Raw genomic sequence first — 26303 nt, 5'->3', positions numbered from 1 at the left:
TGATTTGATCGTTTTTTCTGCCTTAGTAATTACCACAACCGTTTCATCTAGAGGGAAAACCTGAAAACATGACCTGTTGGTGCCCCTTGAGGACAGGAATTGAGAAACACTGAGCTATATCAATGGCCATCTTAGGTTCTGAGAGGAATTTTTGCCTATAGCAGGGTGGAAAAGATTTAATTTTAGATTGAGAAAAAAACATGAAATGTTTTACCTTTTTTGAGATGTTAATTCCTCCAATCTGTTTGTAGTACATTTGTAACTTCTTACTAAACATAACGCTATAAACGAAGAAGATGGAGGATGACACTATATCTGACACTTCCTGTCACGAAGGTTTTGGTGGTTGGTGGAAGACTTGTATCAGTGGCCTATATTAGTCTTGTGTATCTCTGTGTTATTTGGCTATTTCTTTGGCATCACTTGTCGATTAGGCTGAGGGGGAGTTGGTGTAGTTCTAGACCAGGGGTGTCCAACTGTTTTGGGCCACATAGGAAGAAGAGGAATTGTCTTGGCCCGCACATAAAATACACTAACAATAAAGCTGGGTACACATGATCCTGAATATCTGCTGGTTCAGCAGTAACTGGCCAACATTCAGTACCTGTGTACAGCTGCCTGTCTGACAGAAGCCGATCTCGCAACCAGCTTTTGTGGAACGGGCATGCTGGAAAGCCAGCAGCCGATCAGCGATGGCAGCCAACGGCTGCAAGTCTTAAAGCGGGGGTCCACCTAAACCGCCAAAAAAAAAAAATATTAAAAGCCAGCAGCTACAAATACTGCAGCTGCTGACTTTTAATAAATGGCCACTTACCTGTCCCAGGGTCCAGCGATGTCGGCAGGCAACGCCGAGAACCCGCTCGATTATCGGCAGCTGCCACCGCCATGCTAGGTGAAGGAATCAGGAAGTGAAGCGTTGTGGCTTCACTTCCCGGTTCCCTACTGCGCATGCGCGAGTCGCGCTGCGCGTCCCAAGTGGTCCCTGCTCTCTCCTGGGAGCTGTGTGTTTCCCAGCAGACAGCGCGGAGGGACAGGAAGAGGCATAGACTCCCATGGGAGTCTATGCCGGAAGTGGGTGTCTTAGACAGGTATCTGCACCCCCCTCCCCCCTGAAAGGTGCCAAATGTGACACCAGAGGGGGGGAGGGTTCCGAAAAGCGGAAATTAAATTTTTGTGTGGAACTCCGCTTTAATCAGCGTGTTCTGATGGAGATGGGGGCAGAACACATCACTTGTGTTAGTATGGCGATCTCCGTTTTTTTTTTTCGGGTTAGCTCGCTGGGTTGAACGATAAAAAAAATTGAAAACGTGCGTTTACCCAGCTTAACCGATTCCATACCGGGCCATGTATGTGTGTTTTTTTTTTTTTGTTTTTTAATTTTGCAGAGACCCTAAGGAAAAAAAGTGGCGGTATGTCGCACAGTATTTGTGCAGCAATTTTCAAGCCGTTTTCTTTTTGGGAAAAAAAAATTAGTTTCCTGAATTAAAAAAATAACAAAACACTAAAGTTAGCCTGATTTATTTGGTATCATGTGAAAGATGTTACGCCAAGTAACTAGATAAGGTAAAAAATACACATAAAAACAGTGTTATAAAATAATCCACATTTAGACTAAATTATTCCACTAGACAGCGCTAGTGTTGAGCAATTGAAACTTGTGGCCAACAACACATAGGGACAGACTTATAACAGAAAAAAGTCCTTTAACAGAAATCCCTTGTAAAAGGAAGTGATGAAAGTCCAGGGTGTAATACAGAAAATCTGCAGGTGATCTTAAGAGAGAATCCTCCACATGCACCTTCCACCGATCACTTGTAAAATCCACCCGGTGACAAGCACTCACCCCCTAGGGGGTTAAACTCACCAGAAAAGGGGAGTAATAAAGCCTTCAGCGATAGTGTGTTGTCATCATCACAGTAAACAGGGTCACAGGTTAGCAGGGCTCATAATGAATCAAAGAACAAAAAAGAGATGCACATAGCGTAATCCTATTTAATGATTCCAAACCCTTGTATACAGACACAAACCCCCCTTCAATAAATATACGTACAGTTATACGTACGAGTCTGTATACAAGGGTTTGGAATCATTAAATAGGATTACGCTATGTGCATCTCTTTTTTGTTCTTTGATTCATTATGAGCCCTGCTAACCTGTGACCCTGTTTACTGTGATGATGACAACACACTATCGCTGAAGGCTTTATTACTCCCCTTTTCTGGTGAGTTTAACCCCCTAGGGGGTGAGTGCTTGTCACCGGGTGGATTTTACAAGTGATCGGTGGAAGGTGCATGTGGAGGATTCTCTCTTAAGATCACCTGCAGATTTTCTGTATTACACCCTGGACTTTCATCACTTCCTTTTACAAGGGATTTCTGTTAAAGGACTTTTTTCTGTTATAAGTCTGTCCCTATGTGTTGTTGGCCACAAGTTTCAATTGCTCAACACTAGCGCTGTCTAGTGGAATAATTTAGTCTAAATGTGGATTATTTTATAACACTGTTTTTATGTGTATTTTTTACCTTGTTCTTTTGGTATGAGACAGCTGCTGCTTATTAGATTGTCTCTCTGCTTAAACAGACACAGCAGAGCTCAATCATTGACTTTCAGTTTGTAAGTGTTTACTGATGTTTATTTATGGTAACCATTTTTAATTATATTTTTTTTTTAATTCTATCTACATTTTTTTTAATTCTATCTACATCTTGGGCTCTTTTGGGTGCTTGGCGCTGAGTAGTAGTTTCTGCAGGCCTGGTGAAACGCTATTTTATCTTAAGTAACTAGATAACATGTCATGCTTTAAAATTGCACACTTCGTTACTTAATCTCCATAAGCGACACTTTCAAATTTTTTTACAGGTTACCGGTTTAGAGTTACAGAGGAGGTCTTGGGCTAAAACTGTTGTTCTCACTGTAAAGTTTGCAGCGATACCTGACACGTGTGGTTTGAACGCCATTTATATATGTGGGCACAACGAGGGGGATTTAAATTGTGGTTTTTGTTTTTTGTTTATCACTTTTATTGCTCGCTATCATCCGCTATGATTGTTTTCACAGTGCAGGGAATCGCCGACAGAAAAAAAAAAAAGATATCTGAATGATGCCTGCAGCGGACGGGAAGTGGTTAAAGTGGTTCTAAACCCTTACATATATACAGTGAAGTGACTGGCTAGACAGAGATGAAACAAATCTTTCTACATAAGTTGTACCTGTCTATCTGCAGCCCTCTCTTCTCTACATCCATTATAAAGCTTGTCTGAGAGTTCAGAAAAAAGGGGGTGGAGAGCTAAAGTTGCAATCTGCAGAGCTCCGTGAGGAGAGCTCTGAGAGCTGATTGGAGGAAAGGGACACACACCCCTCCACACAGTACACAGGAACAGAGCTGAGACTGTCAATCAGCTGGAGCTCCCTCCCCTGTCACCTTTTTTCTTCTGGTGTCAGGAAAACTTGTCAAGAGATTCATGCTGATAGCAGAGGTATGAAGCAGCAGACAAAAGTAAAACTTGGTGCTCTGGATTGAGACAAGTACACACTATAGAGGAATATGCTTTGCTCATATTTCTGGCGGAGGTTTACAACCACTTTAAGGATAGCTGATGAGCAGAAAAAGTCAGGCAGATCACAAGTCAACAATCTGATTTCAAGTATGTGCTGTGTCTGGAGGTAGAGGGAGGTTGTGTGTGTGTGTGTGTGGGGGGGGACTCAACTGAAATAGTGGGGGTATGCACCCCCCCTAGATCTAGTCATGTGACATTTACTTGCCTGGAGCGAGCCAGGAGTCCTTGCATTCACTGCTACCGGTGCTATTGTAAACAGGGCAGCCCCACATCCCTCAAAACGTGCCTGTGCCTGGCTTGTTGTCAGTGCCTGGTAGTTTAGAAGAGATAGCCAGGATGACAGGAAAGTACACTGCATTTCTGGCAAGATTAATGAGTATTATGTATATTTGCTGAAAAAATGAAAATGAACCCAGCCGCCACATCTAAGAACTGTAAGCTGCAAAATATATCGCATTTTTGTTCGTTTTTTTTTTTTCCTTTTAACCACCTCAATGCATGGGCACTTACACCCCCTTCCTGCCCAGGCCATTTTTCAGCTTTCAGCGCTGTCACACTTTGAATGACAATTGCGCGGTCATGCTACACTGTAAAAAAAAAAAAAAAAAAGACCAAAAATTTTGAAGAATAAAAAAGTTTTTCTTAGTTTCTGTCAGTAAATTTTGTAAATAAGTACTTTTTCTCCTTCACTGAGGCGGCACTGATGGGCAGCACTGATAGCCAGCACTGACTGGCATCACTAATGTGCACTGATTGCTGGCAGTAGTGGGCACACAGTTCTGGCACTGGTGGCACTTAATTGTAATCAGTGCCCTGATTACATCCCTAGATGTCCTCTGTGAGGAGATGCCGCTGATTGGCTCTCCTCTACACACACTGTGTCAGTGTGAGGCGAGGAGTGCCGATTACCGGCATCTCCGTGTTTACATGTGACCAGCTGTGATTGGACACAGCCGATCTCATGGTTAAAGGGCTGCAGAACTTTACACAGATCGGGGTCACACGGTGTCCTAGCAACACACCGTGGCCGCCGCTCTACGCGCCCCCGGGGGCATGCGAGATTGGTCGTTCTGGGCAGCCGTCATTTGACGTCCACCCAGAACGAGAGCCATGCCGCTCAGCCGTCATTTGATGGCCAGTTGGTGGGAAGAGGTTAAAGTGTTACTAAACCCAGGATCCTGTATTCACTATATCTGGTCTCCCACAGTACACAGAACATGGAAATGCAATTACTTTAGTAAATATAAACTGCTAAATACCTTTTCTCATCAGCAGTATATAGCAGTCTTGTGATTTCTATGAGTGTCTGGCTGAGCACTGGTTAAAGCTTGTAGGAGGAGATTTCATTCTCTTCTGACTGTCCTGTGAGGCTGCAGGACCCCCAACCCTCTGTCTGGACAGTGCTGAATAGCCCTGTGCTGATCACATGCACCCTCCCAAGAAGAAAAGAACACTCTCTAGCAATACACACCAAACTGAGCATGTGCAGAGTGACTCCAAAGGCTGTGTACCATCAGGAGATTGGCTTGGGGACTGGAAGAAGGGGAGGATCAGAGAAGACTGGATCAAACCGTCTTTTTACACAATGCAGAGGATTAACCTCTTAGGTTCCACAGTGAGTATAACAAGCATACTTTACTGGATATATACAGACTGATTTTACTGTTGTGGGTTTAGTAACACATCAACTTCCATACAGTTTTTTCGAATACAAGCATACAAGAAATATTCATAGATGAAAAAAATACCAGAAGCCACCTACCTTTCCTGGCTTTCCAATTCACTCTAAAATTATGGGCATACTTTAAAAAGAGGGACATTTTTAATCGGGGTGGTAATCCATAGTCTCTCTAAGAAGAGCACCGATCATTGGTTGTAAAAGGTTCAAGAATTTAGCAACAATCCCGTTATTGCAATTCCAGGGAGCTCTTTAACCTGTACAGATCACCTTTCAGTTTTTTTTTTTTTTTTATAGCTCTGATGCTTTTGAATTCAACTAAGTGAAAAATGGGCTGCTACTATTAGAGACTTGCATGGCCTGAAGCAGCCTTGTCACATGGATGTTGCTGTGTATGTTTTTGTAGCTCCGGAATGTGCTGCAAAAATGTGCTCTTTGGCCCTCTGCCAGCTGTCTGTTCTCAAAGAATGTGAAGTGTGTTAGTAAAGTGAATGTCGGGTGTAGATTTGTATTTACCTTAAAGTATGTCTATAGTATGTCCTGCCACCACCGGAAAAATGTAACCCTATAAGGAGTCACAGGCCATGTGAAAGCTCATTGCTGCAAATCGGGGGGTCTCCCAGCGTTTCCGTATGAGGGCAATATTGTACATTTGTAGGCTGAAAAAAAAATCAATTTTGTAAGTGAATAGAATTAAAACGAAATATGTTTTTACTGGGAGCTCTTTCAGTAATCTGCACGTAATGATTCAGAAAAACAAAACTTTATAACTAAAGGCAAAACTTTTTTTTTTTTTTTTTTTTTTTTAAAGTTTTGGGTAGAGTGGAGAGGGATTAGAACACCTGTCAGTTTTTATTGCTATCTGTGCCCCCATTAGGGAGATACATCCTCTCAATCTGTCCTGTTTACCATTATTGAAAGTGAAACTAAATCCCACCTTTTGGGTTGTCATCCAAAAAGTAACAGAGGAAATCTTCCAATGGGAACACTAGTTCTGGTGACCTGGGGGTCCCCAAGAAATGATTTTAATTTGCAGGGATTTCCTCTCGCTTTCTGTTTGACTATGGGGCATGAAGTGAAGGGAAATCTTCGCAATGGACACAGATGGCAAAAAAAAAAAATCTGACAGGGGTTATAACCCTCCTATACTCTATCCAAAATGAAACAAAAAAGTTTTGCCCATAATTCTACTTTAAGTAAAACAAAGCAAAAACTTTTCAAATAAACTTGAGCCGTTAAAGCGTTAGTAAACCACTGAAAAAAAACAACCTGCCAGACAGTAGCATAATGTGCTAGTATGCATCGTATACTGGCACATTATGAAATACTTACCTTAGAATGAAGCCCCAAGAGCAGCGCCCAGTCACCGCTGACGGGGCTGACGTGTTCCCTCAGCATTTCTTCTGGGTTTGCGGGCTGTGAGTGGCCAGAGCCTCTGTTCCGGCAAGGAGCGTTGAAGTTCCGGCACAATACGCAGGACCTTCAGAGCGCATGCGTTGCTGACGTCAGCGGCTGCATGCAGGGTGAATATCTCCTAAACCGTGCAGGTTTAGGAGATATTCATTTTACCTACAGGTAAGTCTTATCAGAGCCACCATATACATCACAGACCACCTTAGATCAGAGATCCCCCATACACCAGATTCCCCCTACCTTTTGTAATTAGGCTTACAGAACAGTGAAGCAACAGTATAAGAGCTGGGAGGCAAAGCAGGTCAGGAGGGAGGAAGTTCTGTTCTCCTGTGAATGGGGCAAGCACATCATTGGTTGTTAGGATGCTGGCAGTCCTAGCAACCAAGGACACAGTGCAGCAGCGGGAACTTGCACTGTGCAGAGACTGTGCACATCAGCTGCGGGCCGGAAAAAATCTTGTGGTGGGGTGTATGTGGCCCAAGGGGCTGTTGTTTGGAGACTGATGCTGCAAGTCATGTGATTGTCATCTATTTTGTTCATTTATAATGCAGTGGCATGGCCTGACTTGTCATACAGTTCTTTACACCAGCGGCAGCTCCTTTGGGAGTTGAAGCAAACTCTGGAAATAGATAAAGGAAGAACAAGGAGCGCCAAACTAAGTGCAGCATGCGGTGAACAATTTATTTAAAAGTAAAACAAGCCAAATGGCTACTCACGTTGTATTAATGAGAATCAGGCGAATATGGTAATGGTGGAGTCCATGATCACTGTACGGTGCGGGGTATCAATGGTGGAGGCGTCCTGGTAAACTGCCAAGTAAGGATGGGCTCGGGTCTGTTCGCACACTCCACGTGCAGAGCCCGCTAGGAGGTCAGCACGGCGCTGCGCTAATCACAGGCAGTGAGACATTGTCCCGATGTGCGGCTGCAGAGATCGGGAAATGTCTCACTTCCTGTGATTAGTGCAGCGCCGTGTCGACTTCCTGGCGGGCTCTGCACGTGGAGTGTGCAAACATGCCGGAGCCCATCCTTACTGCCAAGGATAAGACTGCAGAGAGGCCTGGATAACCAGCCTGATGACTCAACTGGACGGCTTCCGTTCTGTGCTCCCAACACAGAGACCAGGGTCTCACCGAAAGCTCCAGGTCCCATACTAACGATCGGAACCTGAAACACTGGATTCCGGGGTTACCTAATTCCCGATTGGCTACACCGTGATCGGTCACTGTGAAGGCCGCCCCTGTGTTTCTCTCTCTGTGAATAGAGAGGAAAGATACATAAGAGGGGAAAATAAAAAGTGTGTGAAAAAAAATAAGTAATAATAAAAAATAAACAAAAAATACTTAGATCAAGATTTGATCTAGGTCAGTGCCAGGGTTAATGTTTGGGTCAAAGGTCAGTGTGTTTTGTGCAGGATTTTTTAAAATTAGTATTCATGTCAATGTGTTTTAGGAGGGACAAAAAAAAAAACAGCAAAATGCCTATTATTGTTTCTGAGCTGTACTGCCGGTACAAATAACATACACATATGTGTTATCGCTGCAAAAATCGGGAGCCAGAGAATCTATTTTTGGTTATTCTTTGGTGGTAGGATTATGGTAGTAACAAGAAATATACAGCTAAATTAAAAAAAAAAATATTTATTTATTTATCTTTTACTATTAGGCCAGTTTTCCTTTTTGAAAAAAAAAAAAAAGATATTGATTGACCAAATGAAAGCCCAATTTTGTCCTGGAAAAAAAACAAGGTATAATTGACCTGGATACACAAAGTAGGTGTGATGACATGTACAGTTTTACTAACACATGTCAAAGTTGCAAAATTGTGCTTAGGCATGAAGATGTGTTTTTACCCTTAGGCATGAAAGGAGTTAAATTAGTTTTTTGATATCTCACTATTCTTTGCACCATAATCCCTGTATTTAGCGCAGCACAGTTATTTCAGCTTCAGGTCATGAGGCAGGACTATCTTCTCTTAGAGTGTTTGTTCTCTCTGCAGCATTATGCACACATTATCGACACAACCCACACACATCCCAAGCTCCAGAATGACTCCTCATTATATAATTAAAATGTAAAGCACCAAAGCGGTGTAAAGTAATTAGAATGTTCTGCAGTGCGGGGAAAGCAAAACTCCATCCAAAAATAAGATATAAATGAAGAGCCTATTAAAACATAAAATTAGCAAAAAGTGCTGCATTATTCATCTTGATTCCAGAGATGTCCCCTGCAATACTTTACTTCGACCACCATATGTCCTCAGTCTAATGGCCAGAATCGCTCAATCCACTTAAATTGAAACTGCCTAGAGCCTTTGACTGCACAGTGAAATGAGAAGCAGCACAGTAATGAACTCCCCTTTCTGTCACTCTGTTTTCTCCTATATTAGCATGTTTCTTGTTAGAACATCAAACTTATTGGCTCTTTATGTTGCTCCTTCCTTTTACACTCCAGTTTTGCTATACATGGACTGCTTGCATTTAAAAATATATTTCTTTGTCTTGCTCCATTCAAAGGCTCATTATAGATCAATATAGAGACCTCCATATGGTGTTAGTAGTAATAAGACCCACTTTTTTGTCTTGTGCTAATTGCCTGGCGGATAGTAGTGGCACACATGCATTTCACACCCTCTTACCCACCAAATGAAAGCTTGCAACTATGCATTAAAGTGTTACTAAACCCACAACAGTAAAATCAGTCTGTATATGCAGTGAAGCATGCTTGTTATACTCACTGTGGAACCTAAGGGATTAAACCTCTTCGTTGTGTAAAAAGGCTTTTTTGATCCTGTATGCACAGATCCTTCCCTTCTTGCATTGTGCCCATAACATGTCCGGAAAAGACAGAGTACTGGAGTCACTCTGCACATGCTCAGTTTGGTTTGTATTAGAGTTTTTTTTTTTTTTTTTTTTCTTGGGAGAGTGAATATGATCAGCACAGGGCCAATCAGCCCTGTCCAGACAGAGGGTCAGGGGTCCTGCATCCTGATAGGACCACCAGTGCTGTATGAAAAGACTGCTCTAACTGCTGATGAGAAAAGATATTTAGCAGTTTGTTTACTAAAATAATTGCATTTCCATGTTCTGTGTACTGTGGGAGACCAGATATAGTGAATTCAGGGTCCTGGGTTTAGTAACACTTAAACCTTGCTGTTATAATGCTATGGAATTGATACCCATCTAATAATTCAGTTATGGGGAGTTCAGACCCTCCAGTGCAACTTCAGTGGAGAAATACTAGTGATCGGGCAAGGTTTCTCGCACACTAGTTCAGTCTTTCCCTGTGTGAAGGTTCGGCCAGATGTATAGCTTGGCAAAGTATTTTCATTGTTTGTTACCTGGCATTCTTGTAATCCCTTTCCTTCTGCGATCATAGCAGATTTTTTGGATGCTAAATGACCAAGCACATATGTGTGGACTTAACCAAATACGTTAGTGGATAGACATCTTAATAACGCCTCTGGCTGGGATCCAACTGCAGGCCTATCCTAGCTTCTCATCAGAACATTATTCCGTTCCTACTTGGCCTTTGAGTGCCTCGTGCTGGATGACTTCCCTTCTATGAGTGATCACAAATGTTACAACTGCTACTTCGGCCCTGCTGGCTACGGTCAGTCTGCTGCTGCTTCTAGCTGTATTGAAAGTGTTTTCTCTGTAACCTCTTTGTTTTTTATTCCTTTTACAACATTCCTTTTCTTGCTGTCCTATTCTTCTTTGACTTTCTTGGTCACTTACAACTATTTTTCTTGTCGTTGTGGTTAACGTGTCCATAAAGGAGCACCTATCTGCTTTAGGAATCTACCTAACTTGATTGTACATGCCAGCTGTTTTTAGTACAGCTCCCAGCAGCCCAGGAGAGAAGCCCTAAAAATGGACGGTGTCAGTAGAACAATGGACGGCAAGTGGACAGTGACAGTCAGTAGAGCAGTGGTCTTTGTTAGTAATTTTTTTTTTAAATTTTATTTTTTACCATTTTTTTTTTTTTTTTCATTGTTTTTTTTTTAGAATTTTACAAGCCCAGTTTACTATGCTTCGGTTATAAATGAACTCGGTGAATTATCGTCACTAATCACTCACTATGTTCATTCAGAAAAGGAAGGGCTCCTTACCCCGCTCTCAATTCTGAAATGATCCCCTGCAGCAGCCGGCAGGAGAGGAGGGGAGCCCACAGGGGAAACCAGGCAGCAGAAGGAAGAGTAACCTGAACAGTAGAGGGAGTGGGATATACTGGAACTGATCCCCTGTACTTTCCTCCTGCAGCAGCCTAAAAGTTGGTGGGAGGCCGAGGAGGAGAGTTGGCTTTCAGTGGCAGTCCCAGTAAATGCCGCCACTGCTCCTGTCCAGGTTCCAGGGGTCAGCAAGGAAGGGACACGATCTCCTCGTCGCCTGCTTGTGATTAATGTGTAAATCGCGACCGGTGGATTGCCGATTCCCTATTTTAAAGCATTTAACAAAGTCAAGGGAACAGTGTGGTAGAATTCTCCAAAAGCTCTCACCTGTCCAGTGCTTTCTGCTGCTAGATCTCTGGTGTCTATCCAGGAATGGGGGAACACATGACTTCTGTACTTGATCCCTGAGCAGTCTTTCACCAGACCACATTGTAAGCCCTGTGTAACTATCAACTTTTGAAAAGTCGGTGGTCCCACATACAGTATTTTTTTTTTTTTTTTTTTTGCATATTTGTCACACTTAAATGACTCAGATCATCAAACAAATTTTATTATTACACAAAGATAACCCGAGTAAATACAACATGCAGTTCTTCAATGATGAAAAGCTGTCCGAACCTGCCTGGCTTTATGTATAAAAGTAATTGCCACCTAAACCTAATAACTTGTCGTGCCACCCTTGGTGGCAACAACTACAATCAAGCATTTGCAATGTCTGGCAATTAGTTTTTCACATTGCTATGGAGCAATTTTGGCCCACTCTTCTTTGCAGAATTGTTTTAATTCAGCCACATTGAAGGGTTTTCCAGCATGAACGGCCTGTGTAAGGTCATGATACAGCATCTCAATTGGATTTAAGTAAGGGCTTTAACTAGGCCCCTCCAAAACCTAAATTTTGCTTTGTTTGAACCATTTGGAGGTGGACTTGCTGTTGTGTTTCTGATCATTGTCTTGCTGCATAACCCAAGTGCAATTGAGCTTGAGGTCACAAGCTGATGGCCAGACATTCTCCTTAAAGCGGGGGTCCACCTATCTATCGTTTTTTTTTTTTTTTTTTGGAGTTCATTCACAAACTTTTCTTCTCATGATTATCTACTCACATGTTCTGTGTAATAAGTCCGCCTGTGTCCGATTTCGTTGTAAAGAATAACTTATAAAATTCACTGAAGGCGGTTTCCATCTTCATTGTGGGCATTTGAAGCCCACAAGCATGTATTTCCTGGATACGGTGAATGCTGTGCTCCCAGCATTCACCGAGATGTTGTGATGATGCTGTTGCACAATGCATGCTGGGAAGCCTGAGACTAGCTCCCAGGGAACTGTGGGAGGTCTGAGAGAGGCTAGAAACACGCCTACTCCCATGGGAGGAAAACCGGGAAGTGCTAAGAAGATTAGAAAAAAAAAAGGTAATTACGGCGATTTAAATTTTTTTACACAGCATGTCAGCATCTAGGCAAGGAAGAGAATGCATAGAGATAATGTTCAAAATTTGGGTGGAACCCCGCTTTAAGATTTTCTGGTAGAGCTCAGAATTCATGGTTCCATAAATTATGGTAAGTTGTCCAGGTCCTGAAGATGCAAAGCAGCACCAGACCATAACGCTACCACCACCATGTCTGACTGTTGGTGTGATGTTCTTGTTATGAAATGCTGTATTAGTTTTATGCCATATGTAACAGGACACTCACCTTCCAAAAAGTTACATTTTTGTCTCGTCATGCCACAGAATATTTGCCTAAAAGTCTTGGGGATAATCAAGATGATTTTTGGTAAATGTGGGTTGAGCCTTTGTGTTCTTTTTGGTCAGCAGTGGCTTTGGCCTTGGAACTCTCCCATGGATGCCTTTTTTGCCCAGTCTCTTTCTTTTTGTTGAATCATGAACACTGCTCTTACCTGAGGCAAGTGAGGCCTGCAGTTCTTTAGATGTTCTGGGTGTTTTTATGACCACCTGGATGAGTCATCATCATGCTCCTTGGAGTAGCTTTTGTAGGCCAGCCACTCCTGTTCCAAGTTATCTCCATTTGTGGATAATGGCTCTCCCCGTGGCTCACTGGAGTTCCAAAGCCTTTCTAAACCTATACATGTACATTACTCTGTTTCTAATCTGTTCTTGATTTCTTTTTTTTTTTTTTTTTTAGATTGTGGCATGATGTGTGTCTTTTTGTGATCTGTAATGCCCCGTACACACGGTCAGACTTTGTTCGGACATTCTGACAACGAAATCCTAGGATTTTTTCCGATGGATGTTGGCTCAGACTTGTCTTGCATACACACGGTCACACAAAGTTGTTGGAAAATCCGATCGTTCTGAACGCAGTGACGTAAAACACGTACGTCGGGACTATAAACGGGGCAGTGGCCAATAGCTTTCATCTCTTTATTTATTCTGAGCATGCATGGCACTTTGTCGGATTTGTGTACACACGATCGGAATATCCGACAACGGATTTTGTTGTCGGAAAATTTTATATCCTGCTCTCAAACTTTGTATGTCGGAAAATCCGATGGAAAATGTGTGATGGAGCCTACACACGGTCAGAATTTCCGACAACAAGGTCCTATCACACATTTTCCATCGGAAAATCTGACCGTGTGTACAGGGCATTAGTGTGCTTCACTTTGTCAGACGGTTTCTATTTATGTGATTTCTTGATTCAACAGGTCTGGCAGTAATCAGGCCCGGGTGTGGCATGTGAAATTTAACTCAGCTTTCCAAAAAATTGTGGTTAATCACCGTTTATTCATAATTCGGCATGGGAGGGGGCAATTACTTTTTCACATAGGGCCAGGCAGGTTTGAACAGCTTTTTTCCCTTAATAAATAAAGTAATAATTTTAAAAACTGCATCTTGGATTTACTCGGGTTATCTTTGTGTAATGTTAAAATTTGTTTGAGCTGAAGCATTTAAGTGTGAGAAATATGCAAAAAAATCAGGAAGGGGGCAAATACTTTTTCACACAACTAAACCTTGTTGGTAAGCCGCCAGTGGTGATAAAAAGTAGGTAATATATGACTGCTGCACCGCTTCCTTTCTAGTTGCTGCTCATTCAGTTTGTTTTACAAAGTGGAGTATGTTAGAGGTGGAATTTCCTGGCTTTATGTCTGCTTTTAAACCTAAAGTTGCAAAACCACATTTTTCAGCTCTTGACACATATGGGTTGATTTATTAAAACTGGAGAGTGCAAAATCTAGTGCAGCTCAATATAGAAACCAATCAGCTTGCAGGTTTTTTTTGTCGAAGCTTAATTGAACAAGCTGAAGGTAGAAGCTGATTGGCTACCATGCACAGCTTGCACCAGATTTTGCACTCTCCAGTTTTAGTAAATCAACCCGTCAAAAGTCCTTTATCTGTTAACTGTCAAAAAATGTTTGAATTTGAATCTTTTTACTTTTTGTTTTGACAGTCTGTTTTTCAATTTGCATCTTTAACGTGTCTATCCAGAGATATTTATGCACTGTGTGTTGCCTATCCAGAACCACTTGGGGAGAGACTATATTCAGAAACAAAAACCTTTCTGGAAAATCATGTTCTCCAGCAACACGCGGTAAGGGCTTGCATGTGAAAATGTGGAATATGTAGCACTGATATCATATGTAAAAGCACAACAGCTTAGTTGGACACAAAAACTGGAGTATTTGTCTGAAAAGCATATGATGATTCCACGATCTTTGGTAACTACTTTTTTTACGCTTCCATACAAGCACAGAAACTACAGCTATGCTACCACCCATAATAATAAATGCAACTTTCGCAGCAGAACAGTCTTCCTACCAATCTATTAATTACTAGGGATAGTGAGTTCAGTTCTCCACCATCCATGTCTCAGTTCCCCCTAACAATGTAACTGAGAGTAAGAGCCAGTTCACATCTATGCGTTTGGAGAGGGTATTTTGCAGGTTGAATCACCCACTGAGTTTTTACATCTCTGGTTCTTTAACTGTATGATGTCTGCTTCTGAATTATCAAATCCATGACCCACATTACTGTACAAAAATTCCCCAGCACACTTTCCAGATAGTCCGCACAAAAAAAAACCTAGTAACTTGTTCCAACATGTCAGCGATCAAGAGATCACTGATCCCATGCAGGTCTCCTCCACACTGTTGGTGTATCTGTTTACCAGTCTATCCCAGGTAAGCCAATACTCACTGACAGGAAGACTCAATGAACTACCACAGCGTTGTGGTAGTGCATTGAGAAATACAAGCCGTCAGCCGTTGTCCGGACTTTTAGATCGTTCATACACAGAGCTCTGTTTATAAATTGTGGGCCATGTGGGTGGAGCCCCGCACGGACGCGCTGCTTTTTAAAAACTGGCAGCTAGTATAGGGAACTTCTTCTCTGTACTGCTGCCACAGGGAAGGAGGGGGTGGCAGCTGCAGCACTGGGAACATGCTACATGTTCCACCATAAAATCGGGTCGAACATGTAACATGTTCCCAAAGGGGAACTTTTCCTTACAATATCAGTTCCCAACTATAGAACTTGGATAGATCTATCTATCCATCTATCTAGGCATAAATTGAGCAGGCTACCAGAAGGTAGCTCTCCTACAATAACACACCAGAAGCCCAACTTTGCTTAAAGACACCTGAAGACCTCATAGGGTTGCTCTGCATCGTATGCAGTGAAGCAACAATGGCAGCTGCTAAGATCATTTTAGGGCCTCCTGAGGATTTCAAAACTCAGTGGATCCTCAGCCTATTTAAACTAATTGTGGGGTGACAGTGACCACCACTGTTAGCATGTAGCCTCGCATAGATCGGTTAGCTGAGCTTAGGGACAGCTGTCCAAGCCTGGACGCAGGAATCCAGCAGCTGCAGCTACCTAGATATATGTGTGAAAGAGGCCTAAAACCAGCAAAAAGTGCAAAGATGCACATGGGCAGAGCAATAGACAGAGCAATAAAGAAGTTCCACCGATACACTTTCCAGCTAGTCAGCACAAGAAAAGCAAAAAAAAAAAGGTTCAACATCTTCAGTTTAAATACAGAGGCATTTGTTACATACAGGCTCTCCTCACTTAACGACCAGGTTCCATTCCAACAAACAGGTCGTTAAACGAGGAGCCACAATTAATCGATATTTTAAGCATTCTTAACTAATGTACTAATGTAATGTACATTTGGAAATACATGTTGAACCACACTGCCCCATCCAGGCGCATCTGTGAAGTGCAGTCTCTAACTCAAAACTGTCTTGGTTACCAACTATGGGACATATAATACACAATGTATATAGCACCAACAGTTTACGCAGCGCTTTACAATGTAGAAGGGGGGACAACTGTACAGTTCAATACAGAAGGGACAGGAGGGCCCTGCTCGTAGAGCTTACATTCTAAAGGGAGGGGGTGGTGGTACAAAAGGTAATAGCTGCGGGGGATGATTTGATGGGGGTGGCTCGGGGACAGTTCTTAGGTGGGTGTGGGATAGGCTTCCCTGAATAAATGAGTTTTCAGTGATCTACAAAAGGTGGACAGGTTAGGGGCTGATAGGACATACCAGGCAGGGAGTTCCAGAGGATGGGAGAGGCTCTGGAGAAGTCCTGAAGGCGAGCATGGCAGGGAGGTAACAAGGGAGCTAGAGAGCAGATGGTCCTGGGAGGAGCAGAGGGGTCGGTTTGGGCGATATCTGCAGATGAGGTTGGTGATGTAGCTAGGGGCGATGTGCATGGCCTTGTATGTTGTGGTTAATATTTTGAATTTTATACGGTGTGGCAGGGGAAGCCAGTGAAAGGATTGGCAGAGAGGAGCAGCAGTCACGGATTGGTTAGTGAGGTGTATTAGTCTACATATGTAGCAATGCATAAATTAAGGTCCATCCACATGCCATGACCCAGTGGAAGAAGTCTCTAATGCTGCTTTCACACTGAGACGCTTTACAATCGCTATAGCGTTAAAAATAGCGCCTCTCCTCTCACTCCAGTGTGAAAGCCCAAGTGCTTTCACACTAGAGCGGTGCAGTGGCAGGACGCTCAAAGCGCCCCTGCCCATTGAAATGAATGGGCAGCACCTGCAAAGCACTGCTTTACGGGCGCTTTTAACCCTTTTTGACTGTTAGCGGGGGTTGAAAGTGCCCCGCTAGCGTCCAAAAAGTGCCGCAAAAAAATGGCGGCATTTTACTGCCAATGCCCGCCCCGGTGTGAAAGTGCTCTAGTTGTGTGTGTGGATTTCTATAAGGCCCCTTTCACAGTGGGGCGGCGTCGGCGGTAAAGCCGTCGGTATTTGGCCGCTAGTGGGGCGGTTTTACCCCCCGCTAGCAGCCGAGAAAGGGTTACAAACCACCGCAAAGCACCTCTGCGCTGTCCCGTCGATTTCAATGGGCAGGAGCGGTGTATAACACCGCTCTGAAGATGCTGCTAGCAGGACTTTTTTTCCCGTCCTGCTAGCGCATCACTCCAGTGTGAAAGCCCTCGGGGCTTTCACACTGGGGAGACAGCAGCGGCTGTTTCGGGTCAGTTTGAAGGCACTATTTTTAGCGCAATAGCGCCTGCAAACCGCCCCAGTGTGAAAGGGGCCTAAAGCATTCAAAAGAAACCTAAAGACTCAAACAACATCAGGAAGACTTCCATAATGAGTTCAAGCAGCTGGAAACCTCAAGAGATGTAGGAAACGTATGGAAAATTCAGCCTACCACCATCCACCTTGAAATGAAAAATAACTTTTTGAGACACATTTAATGTACAAAATGCTATAGCCATTGTCTCAAAATAACAGTCGGTCAACTAGGATTTATAGAAGGATTGTCCAGTAATGGCAATCTACGTATTTCATTCAGTACAGTTTAGGCATTTTAAACTTTAACGAATAGCAGTTACCAAAAAATCTTGCCAGTACATTCAATAGTGCCATCAGAGATTTGAAAAATATCGTTCTAAAGTAGTCTGTCACTTTTGGAATCAATGGAATTTCCTAAACGAAAACCTCATTCACTGTTGATTTTGACCCCAATAATGATTTGAAAATCTTTATGAACGTTCTGAAGTTGATTTTGTTCATACAAGAATCTTCCAGTGTATGCCTAGCATAATTTTTACTCAAAATGAAACACTAGCAAACGTGTGTGTGGGTTTTTTTTTTTTTTTTTAATTGTCACATTTTTATAATTTTGTCTGTCCCATTGGATTTTTTTCTCGCTTTTACTAGAACCTCTTATGGGAGTATGCAGATGGATTCCTTTCTTATTTAAATATCAGACATCTGTGGTGTCCTCATGCCGTTATATATTGAGTTCTCAAAGTTCCTCAGAAGAAAAGTTGTGGATGCATCTGGCAAGAATTTAAATATATTGCCAAATCATTTGAAATCCATCTTTCCATTGTAAAGATAATTGTTCTATAAGTGTGGATCTTAAACTGCAAAATTGTCCATGCTTAAAGAAATCTACAAGAGACACAAAATCTTATTGCCAGATGTATTGGTTACTTTTCCACCAGTTGGAGTCAAAGTGCATTCATCTACAGTAAGAGAGAGACTGCAGCTTAACCTGCATGAGTGGTGTAAAAGCTTTTGCTGCCCAAAAAGAACATTAAATGAAGAATTCCGTTTTCCATTGAACATATAGGCAAAGACCAGGCCTTCTGAAAGCATTTTTCAAACAATGTTCTGAACACTAATGGATCATAGATACAGTTGGTCACAATAACAGTAGACATGTTTGCTGCAAACTGAAGAAAATATTTCAGAAGAACTGCATAACTATTGTGAAGCATGGTGGTGGAAATGTTATGGGCTTGCTTTAGTCTTCAAATCAACTATTCTCTCTGCATCATATCAAAGTATAAATGAGTCTTTTGGCACGTTAATGATTCAAAGCACACTTGCAGGTCCAGCAAGCAGTGGATTATAAGGAAGAAATAGAGGGTTATGGACTGCCCCTAGTAAAACTACGAAATGATTTCCATTGAAATTTTGTAGGGGGTTTTGAAACCATTAATGCAAGGAAATAAACATCCTGCAACTAGGGGATTTTTGTATAGAGAAGTTGTCAAAGACTTCAATGAATCAATATCAGAGACTGGTTTGTGTATACAAAACGTCTGCAAGAAGCCATTTCTGCTAAAGGGAGCAATGCCAGCTTTTGCTGGCAATGATATACTTGCCTATTGCATCTAGTACAGCATTCCATCTAATGATATTTTTGTTGACTAAATGATTCAAAAAGATTTTTTTTTTTTTTTTTAATACATATGCATTTGCACGTGAGCATGGGGTGGTACGCTTTACTGAGAGATCAGGGGTCTATTAGACCGCAGATCTCTCTCCTGCCCTCCAAAAGCATCTAATCAAACCAAACAGATGGTTTACAAGCCAGTAACGTCTTGTAGACAACCAACCAAAACCAGAAATGACCAAATCCTCATTGCTTCCGGTTTCATTTGTCAGAGGAGTGGATCGTATGGATGTATTGCCTTCTCTTCTTAGGAGGCGCCCCTGGGAGCCGTGGTCCCGGATTCCCTAATTGCACCAGAAAGCCCAGGAATGGCGGCGGGCTCCCTTCTGAGTCTTTTAGACGTTATACAGTGGCTGTAGAGACACTTGGGATCACTTCTATGAGAGAGCCCATTGCCAGCTGCAAATGTTTATACTGGTATAGCTGCAGCTTTAGCCATGATCCCCGGTATCACCACTTCAACCCGAGGCTGTATGGTATGTTCTAAGGGCATATAGTGGTTAAGAATATCACCCTATCTGTGGGTATTGTTTGGAAAAATTTAATAAAGAAGCAAAAAAATGTGGCGCTACCTCTAAGCACAACTAATTCAAACAAAGTGCAAAGATTCCACCAAATGTCTCCACAAATCAATAAGAACAATCTGCAATTTAAAATAAAATGATTGGATAAATACACAATCTCACTTATAGGTGCTGAGCATACCAATACTGTCTTCAGTGATGGATGTAATAGATAGCATTTGGTTGGGATCACCCTAACTGGGTGCTAAAGCATAGATCCCCAGTGCTGTAACAAAAACACTACATGTGCAAATATGAAATAGCATTAAACATCTATTTCATAAATAACGCTGCTGGATAGTGTATCCAGAAGCACCAGTGCTGCAAAATTCAAAATGGGTGAATAAATATAATGATTTCATATACAAAGAAAAATGTATTAAAAAAAAGATGGCAGTGTTAGAAACCTTTTTAGGTGCTCAAAATAATGGTGTCTAGCAAAAAAAATCCCAGTGATGCTGGATATTATAATCTATACATTGTTTGAAAAAAAGATGTGATGTTTAGCGGTTCAGATATGTTGAAAAAGTCATGAGTTTCCATGGGTTGTATGTAGATTTTATTATGACTGTATTTGCTAAACTTGCCTTTAGAATCTTTCTGACAATAGACGCAATTCATAAAGCTAACACACCAGGATTAGCTTTTTCAGGTGGATCCAATAAGACTTGAACATTAGTCACAAGGCTGAAAATAAAGATAATAAAGATCCTTGTCCTTGTGTTAAAGCTTTGTGAATTGAGACCATTGTCATTTGCTAAGTCTAGATAAACAAAATGCACAAAGCATATTGTTTCTTCAAAGTGTAGACAAATGTTTTTCATCAGCAGATCTATTTATTGATTTGTTTTTCTTAGAAAGTGTTGGATTCAGCAGAACAAGTTCTGGTAGTCTATCACAAGTTCTGGGAGGAATACAGTCGAGGAGCGGACTACATGGACTGTTTATATAGGTAAATATGATTGGAACTCTGTGGCCCCAACATTTTTACATTGACTACAATAGCTAGCTTTTTGATTTGCTGTGTGCTTTTTGGTGAAGCGATGGCAGAAAAATTGCATAAAATAGAATTCGCTTTCTTTCCTCTTTTCCACTGTCTGTAGTTATGAATGCCATACTTCTAGCTCCTCACCCCATTCTAAGGGACTTCTGTTATGTTTTTATTGCTTTCTGTGTACCCAGCCTAGACATTTACCCTCCTCTGTTTATCCTGCAATTGACGCTGAAATAGTAGGCAAGGACACAGCTTCCAAAGGGGAAAACTGTTTTCACTGACAACAAAGACTTTACCCTCACTTAGGAGAGTTTTCCTTTCACTTCCTGCTATGTCCTTGCACTGGAAATGAAAAGAAATCTCTAATGGGACCCATAGCAAAAAAAAAAAAAAATCTGATCTGTTCTCTAACCATGCCTTGCTCTTTAAAGTGTTTCTATAGCCAAAACATTTTTTAAGTGTATTTCCACTCTTGTAGTGAAATTTCAGTGACCACTCTCCACCACCACCACTATGTTTGTGTTCTATTCACCTAAAAATATTTTAAAGCCGAACTTCAGAACTTTAAAATAAAAAAAAAAAAAAAAAACACAAAAAGAAAAGACTCTGTAAATGTCCTGTGTCTGGCTACTGCTTTGTTATATAGCTCCTTGCAAGTCAAGCGACTTCCAGTGATCTCAGTACTCCCAGAGGGACAGTAAGTTTCAGCGCTCAAAGTTTGATGTTTACAGCTGTGTGCAAGGTTAAAGGATCACTAAAGATAACTTTTTTTTTTTTTAAATAACAAACATGTTATACTTACCTCCACTGTGCAGCTCGTTTTGCACAGAGTGGCCCCGAACCTGGTCTTCTGGGGTCCCTCTGCGGCTGTCTTGGCTCCCCCCCGCAAGGACTCAACACTTTCATGCAAGCTCTCTCGCATGGTGTTGAGTGCTTGTGGGCACGCTCCCGTGATACAGCCGGTGGCCATAGCCTATCACTCGGCCTCGCCCCCGGAGCGCTTCATCATTGGATGTGATTGACAGCAGCGCGAGCCAATGGCTGCGCTGCTTTCAATCCATCCACTCTAGCCAATCAACGGCCAGGCTGAGCAACGAAGAGGATGTCGGGGGTGAGCGCGGGACTTTCGAGGGGTCAGGCAAGTAAAACGGGGTGGGGGGGCGTTATTGTCAGATATTTTTTCACCTTAGCAGCAATTTTTATTTAATATTCAGGTTTATGCTACGTGATTGAGAAAAAAATATAACAATTATAAAGTAGGTGTTAATCCCAATTTGGAAACAAAGAATGCTATCGTGGAATCTCAGTGACGTTGAATTTTAATTTATTATTATTAATATTATTTATATTACAATATAACAACATACAATATACAAACATACAATATATTGTAATGTTTGATTTTATTATATTTTTATGTAAATTTTTTTTTTACCTATTTGTTACTCCTAGTAGCAATTGTAATAATGTGGCTTTCAATGACTGCTTGGTTGAAGTCTCTGCCAAGTTTAGAGTACATTGGTTACAGTCAGTCAGGCCTGAGCAGTACATTTGCATTGCAAAGGATTAGGTGCGATATAAATCTTTTATAACAACAATCAACAGTAATGAAGGCCATACGCCGCAGACAAAACTATACATGTGTGATCTTTTAAAAATGTAAATACAAGTATACTTCATATGTATTTCATTAATATGGTATAAGCAGTTTGGCTCAGGTTTATTTTTATTGTGAAGGATCAACACTAAATACACACTGACGATTAGGGCTGTTACGAATAATGGCGTCAGGGATCTGGGATTTCTGCTGCAGCTTGCAGCAGGCAAGTCCGGCCGCTGGCCCTGTTCACTATAACAGGTCACCAGCAGCCACAGCTATTCTGCTATGCAAACAAACAGTGATTCTCTGCGGTGATCGCTGCTGGGCGCACTTTGTGTGCATCCACTGCAGGTAATCGCTGGCTGTGAAGAGAGCCGTCAATAGCTGCGGCCGGTGACCTGTCATAGTGAACAGGGTTGGGGACCGCACCTACCTGCTAAAGGCTGCAGCAGAAATCTAACATTCTTGCCGCTACTATTTACAACAGCCCTAATTGCCGGTGTGAATGTAGCCTACGTTTACAGCTTTAAAAACTTTGCAGCTGGGAGTGTATGAATTGTAGCAACTCTGTGTACATCTCATCATCTCTGTCTTAACCTGTGTCTGCCATGTTGTACATTTGGCCCAGCAATACATTAGGGGCCTCTGTGAAGCACTGTGCCCATCTGTGATCATAATCAGCAGCTGCTGCTCTGGGGTTTGCAGTGAAGCGGATTCTTATTGCTAATAGTCATTCCTCCTCTTCTGCAGGTACCTTAACACACAGTTCATTAAGAAGAACAAGCTGACAGAAGCTGACCTGCAGTACGGCTATGGCGGTGTGGATATGAATGAGCCACTGATGGAAATAGGAGAGGTGGGTATTCTTTTAGACTATGGTTATCATATGCTAAAAACGCCAAAAGCCCAATAAATCAAAGTGCAGACATTTTCAACATTCCTGGCTGATGTGAATTTAGTGTCATGCAGCATTTAATTTAACTATATCGGTGATGGAGAACCTTGGCACGCCAGATGTTTTGGAACTACATTTCTCATGATGCTCACACACTGCAGTGTAGTTGAGCATCATGGGAAAAGTAGTTCCAAAACATCTGGGGTGCCAAGGTTCGCCATCACTGAGCTATAGGCTTAATTTGGCAATTAACAGATAAAATCTGACCATGTGGAGTGATGTTATTTTCCAGTACTGCATTAGTTGATTGCATAGCATCACTCCACCTTTTTTCCTGACCGTTTCTTCATATTTCTGATATAATTAATTTCCAGTGTAGAACATCATGTTGTAAGGCCCTGGCTATCCTACCAGCAGATAGGAATGCCAGTTCATACATGTATCTCAAATTTAGGTTTTCCTGATGTTTTCCACCTATCTGTCTGCATTTTTTGTATGTTTCATCTCCCAGATGGCAGTGGCCACCACACGGTGACACCCTCTAATGAACAAAATAAATAGTCTGTAACTTTACCCTTAAAGGTTAAGGTCACCTTCTGAACATGTCTCATGTTATACCCATATTTAGGGCGTAACATGTTTAGTATCCCTCCTTCCCTGTGACAGCGGGCAGGAGTTCTTTTCTCCACACCCATCACACTTTTAAAAACAGCGCAAGTCTGCGGGGCTTCGCCCACACATCCACATCATCCACAGACATCTGTGAATGAAGAAACTACAAGTCCCATCTGTCACAAATTGCATATGGCTTGAACTGAGGGTTCTCATTAGCACCATGGTAGTCCATAGACCCTTCCCGCAGTAACTATCTGCTTGTACTAAGGTAATGGCAGAGAGCTGTCAGCAGTGCCTGCAGAAGCCTGACACTGCACCCACCATGATCAGTGTCTACAGCTTTGCCGGCTTCAGTGTTAAAAAAAAAAAAAAAATATATTAATTGCACATTTTTTTACTTGCAAAATTATTGCATTAATTCTGGTATTGTAGTCTGTATGTGGATTAATGTAAGCTTTCATGTTAGCATTGGCAGAAGGAAGAGCGCTGTGTAAGATCAGGTACATAAAAATACAGATGAGCGGGCAGTTTTTGGATACCTGTGGCTCCAGCTCTGATGGGGAAAAAATTACTGTGTAGTTCAAATTCATACATTACCCCCAAGTGTCTTGGCCTTCTTTGGCTACCCTTATCAGAGGATTTCCAGAGACAGGATGAGAAAGGGAGCTGAGTAGTGAAGGCCTTGGAGGCACTACAGAAGGCACACCTGCCAATGAGCAGTGATGATCAGCCTTTCCAATAAGGACCCAAATAGAAATATTTTTTCCTTATAGTTTCAATAGGCCATCTGGAGTCATTAGAAAAGTGGGTTTTACCGCAAGCCGCTCACTATAGCCACCAGCAGTAATCGAAAAAAAAAAATCCAACAGACTAGTTTGTACCCAAGTCGATCGATGGATTGACTTGGATATAACCAGCCTGCTCATAGATAGATCAAATATTGTCTGGTCCCTGCTGAACCGCCCCAGATTCAATCCAACTATGGCTGGCTATAGGTCCCATGCATGTTGACACTTACCAGCTCCTGTGCGCTGATTTTTAAAATCCCTGGTGCTTTCTGGCACCTAGAGAACTGCACATGCTGTGTAGAGCAGCCAATAAATGAAAATAACTGTACAAGCCGGGTAAACCTGGCACATTTGTATCTGAGGAGTGGTGCAAGTGTATTTCCGGGTAAACGCCAATGCAGACGCCATCAGCATTTACCCGATGTGCGTTTTATGTGCATATTAAGTCTTACCTGTGCTGTTGATGGATTTCGATTTGTAAACCCAGATTTAAACTTCAGACACATAAATAAACAATTTTTGACTTGTTCTTTTATAAAATAGTGAGTATACATACTTTTTGTAATATTTATTTATCTTCTTTGTTGTAAAGTGGACTAGGTCTACCAGAACTAATGCTGTCATTACTAAAATGTTGTTAACCATACAAGCTTGTTCTTATGATATTGGTTACAAACTGAGTTGTTGGTTATCCAGATTAATATTATTTCATGTTTTGCAGTTAGCACTAGATCTATGGAGGAAGTTGATGATTGAACCACTGCAGGGCACCCTCCTTAGAATGCTTCTTAGAGAGATTAAAAGGTAGGTACATTTAGTTAGTCATTTTCTACTCCACAGCAAAATAACAAATGCATACATAAATGTATGTGCGGAATGTTGGGCGGCATCGGATGATTAAAAAGAAACCGTCCGACATTCGGCCCATGTGTACTGGAGTTGGTCCAACAAAACCCAGCCATTCGGGCGGCTTCTGTCAAAGGAGCATGACTGAAAGAGCTCTGCTGACTTGCTCCCTATCGGCATTCTCAGCCAATGGCTGAGAGCGCTGACCGGCATGTTCTGGCGGGGGCCGTGCCCCTGTCAGAACACAATATAACAGCAGGGGAGATCGCTTTTACAAATGTTGAATAGTTAATACAGCGGCTCCTCCTGAGCTGTCAGATTTTTTTTTTTTCGTTCAGCCATAATGGTTTAAACGAAAAAAAAAAAAACTACTGGTGTATACCAGGCTTTAGTGGCTAGTTTGAGCGCATTGGCCGGAAAAGTGAAGCTAAATCAGCATGGTGCACAGAAGAGTGTTTTCATGCTACAAGGGTCATAGCATTGTGCTCCTAGCAGAACTTTTGCTGACTTTGCGGATGTTCTGCTGTAGATGAGGCATGGTATTTTTGGGAAAATTAAAGTGACACTAAAATCTGGTTTAAAAAAAAAAAAAAAAAAAAAGTTCTATTCAAGTATAAATTATATTCAAGTATTTTTTTTTTGAAAATCTTTTTATACAAACAGACAAACAACTGTAAACCTGCCACAGCATTGGGACTAGACCCACGCCAGGGGTCAGTGCCAGCTGGCAATTGGGCTGCTTCCATCATTAGTAACATACAGTTGTAGGACATCCACAAGAAAAGAATAAACACACAACCTAGTGCTGTATTGGCTCCTGCTCAACTGAAATATCTAAGGATCAAATCTTTCAGTCGAGACCCAAGGGGCAATAATAGATATCAAATAAACCCATATCAGAGATTACAATACAAAAAAGTCACCCAATGTATCAAAATCACATCCACCCATAGAGTGGTATTATGTACATGCTCAATCAGTCTGCGGTTGCCGTGGAGGCCTCAGCTAATC

General features: G+C 41.9%; 1 protein-coding gene across 2 annotated transcripts in view; it reads left to right on the top strand.

Moving 5' to 3' along the window:
- The window catches only part of CUL2 (cullin 2), a 163237-nt gene that overhangs the window by 41821 nt on the left and 95113 nt on the right, over positions 1 to 26303 (top strand). For both annotated transcript variants that reach the window (XM_073629885.1, XM_073629884.1), the window contains exons 3-6: positions 14260 to 14362; positions 20412 to 20506; positions 22899 to 23004; positions 25168 to 25250. In XM_073629885.1, the coding sequence (XP_073485986.1) occupies positions 14260 to 14362; positions 20412 to 20506; positions 22899 to 23004; positions 25168 to 25250 (387 nt within the window). The remainder of the gene's footprint in view (positions 1 to 14259; positions 14363 to 20411; positions 20507 to 22898; positions 23005 to 25167; positions 25251 to 26303) is intronic.

This window comes from Aquarana catesbeiana, linkage group LG05 (genome assembly GCF_042186555.1).
Source record: "Aquarana catesbeiana isolate 2022-GZ linkage group LG05, ASM4218655v1, whole genome shotgun sequence".
NCBI classification, from domain to species: domain Eukaryota; kingdom Metazoa; phylum Chordata; class Amphibia; order Anura; family Ranidae; genus Aquarana; species Aquarana catesbeiana.
The sequence above is the reverse complement of the archived record's forward strand: the minus strand, read 5'-3'. Positions and strand labels throughout refer to the sequence as shown.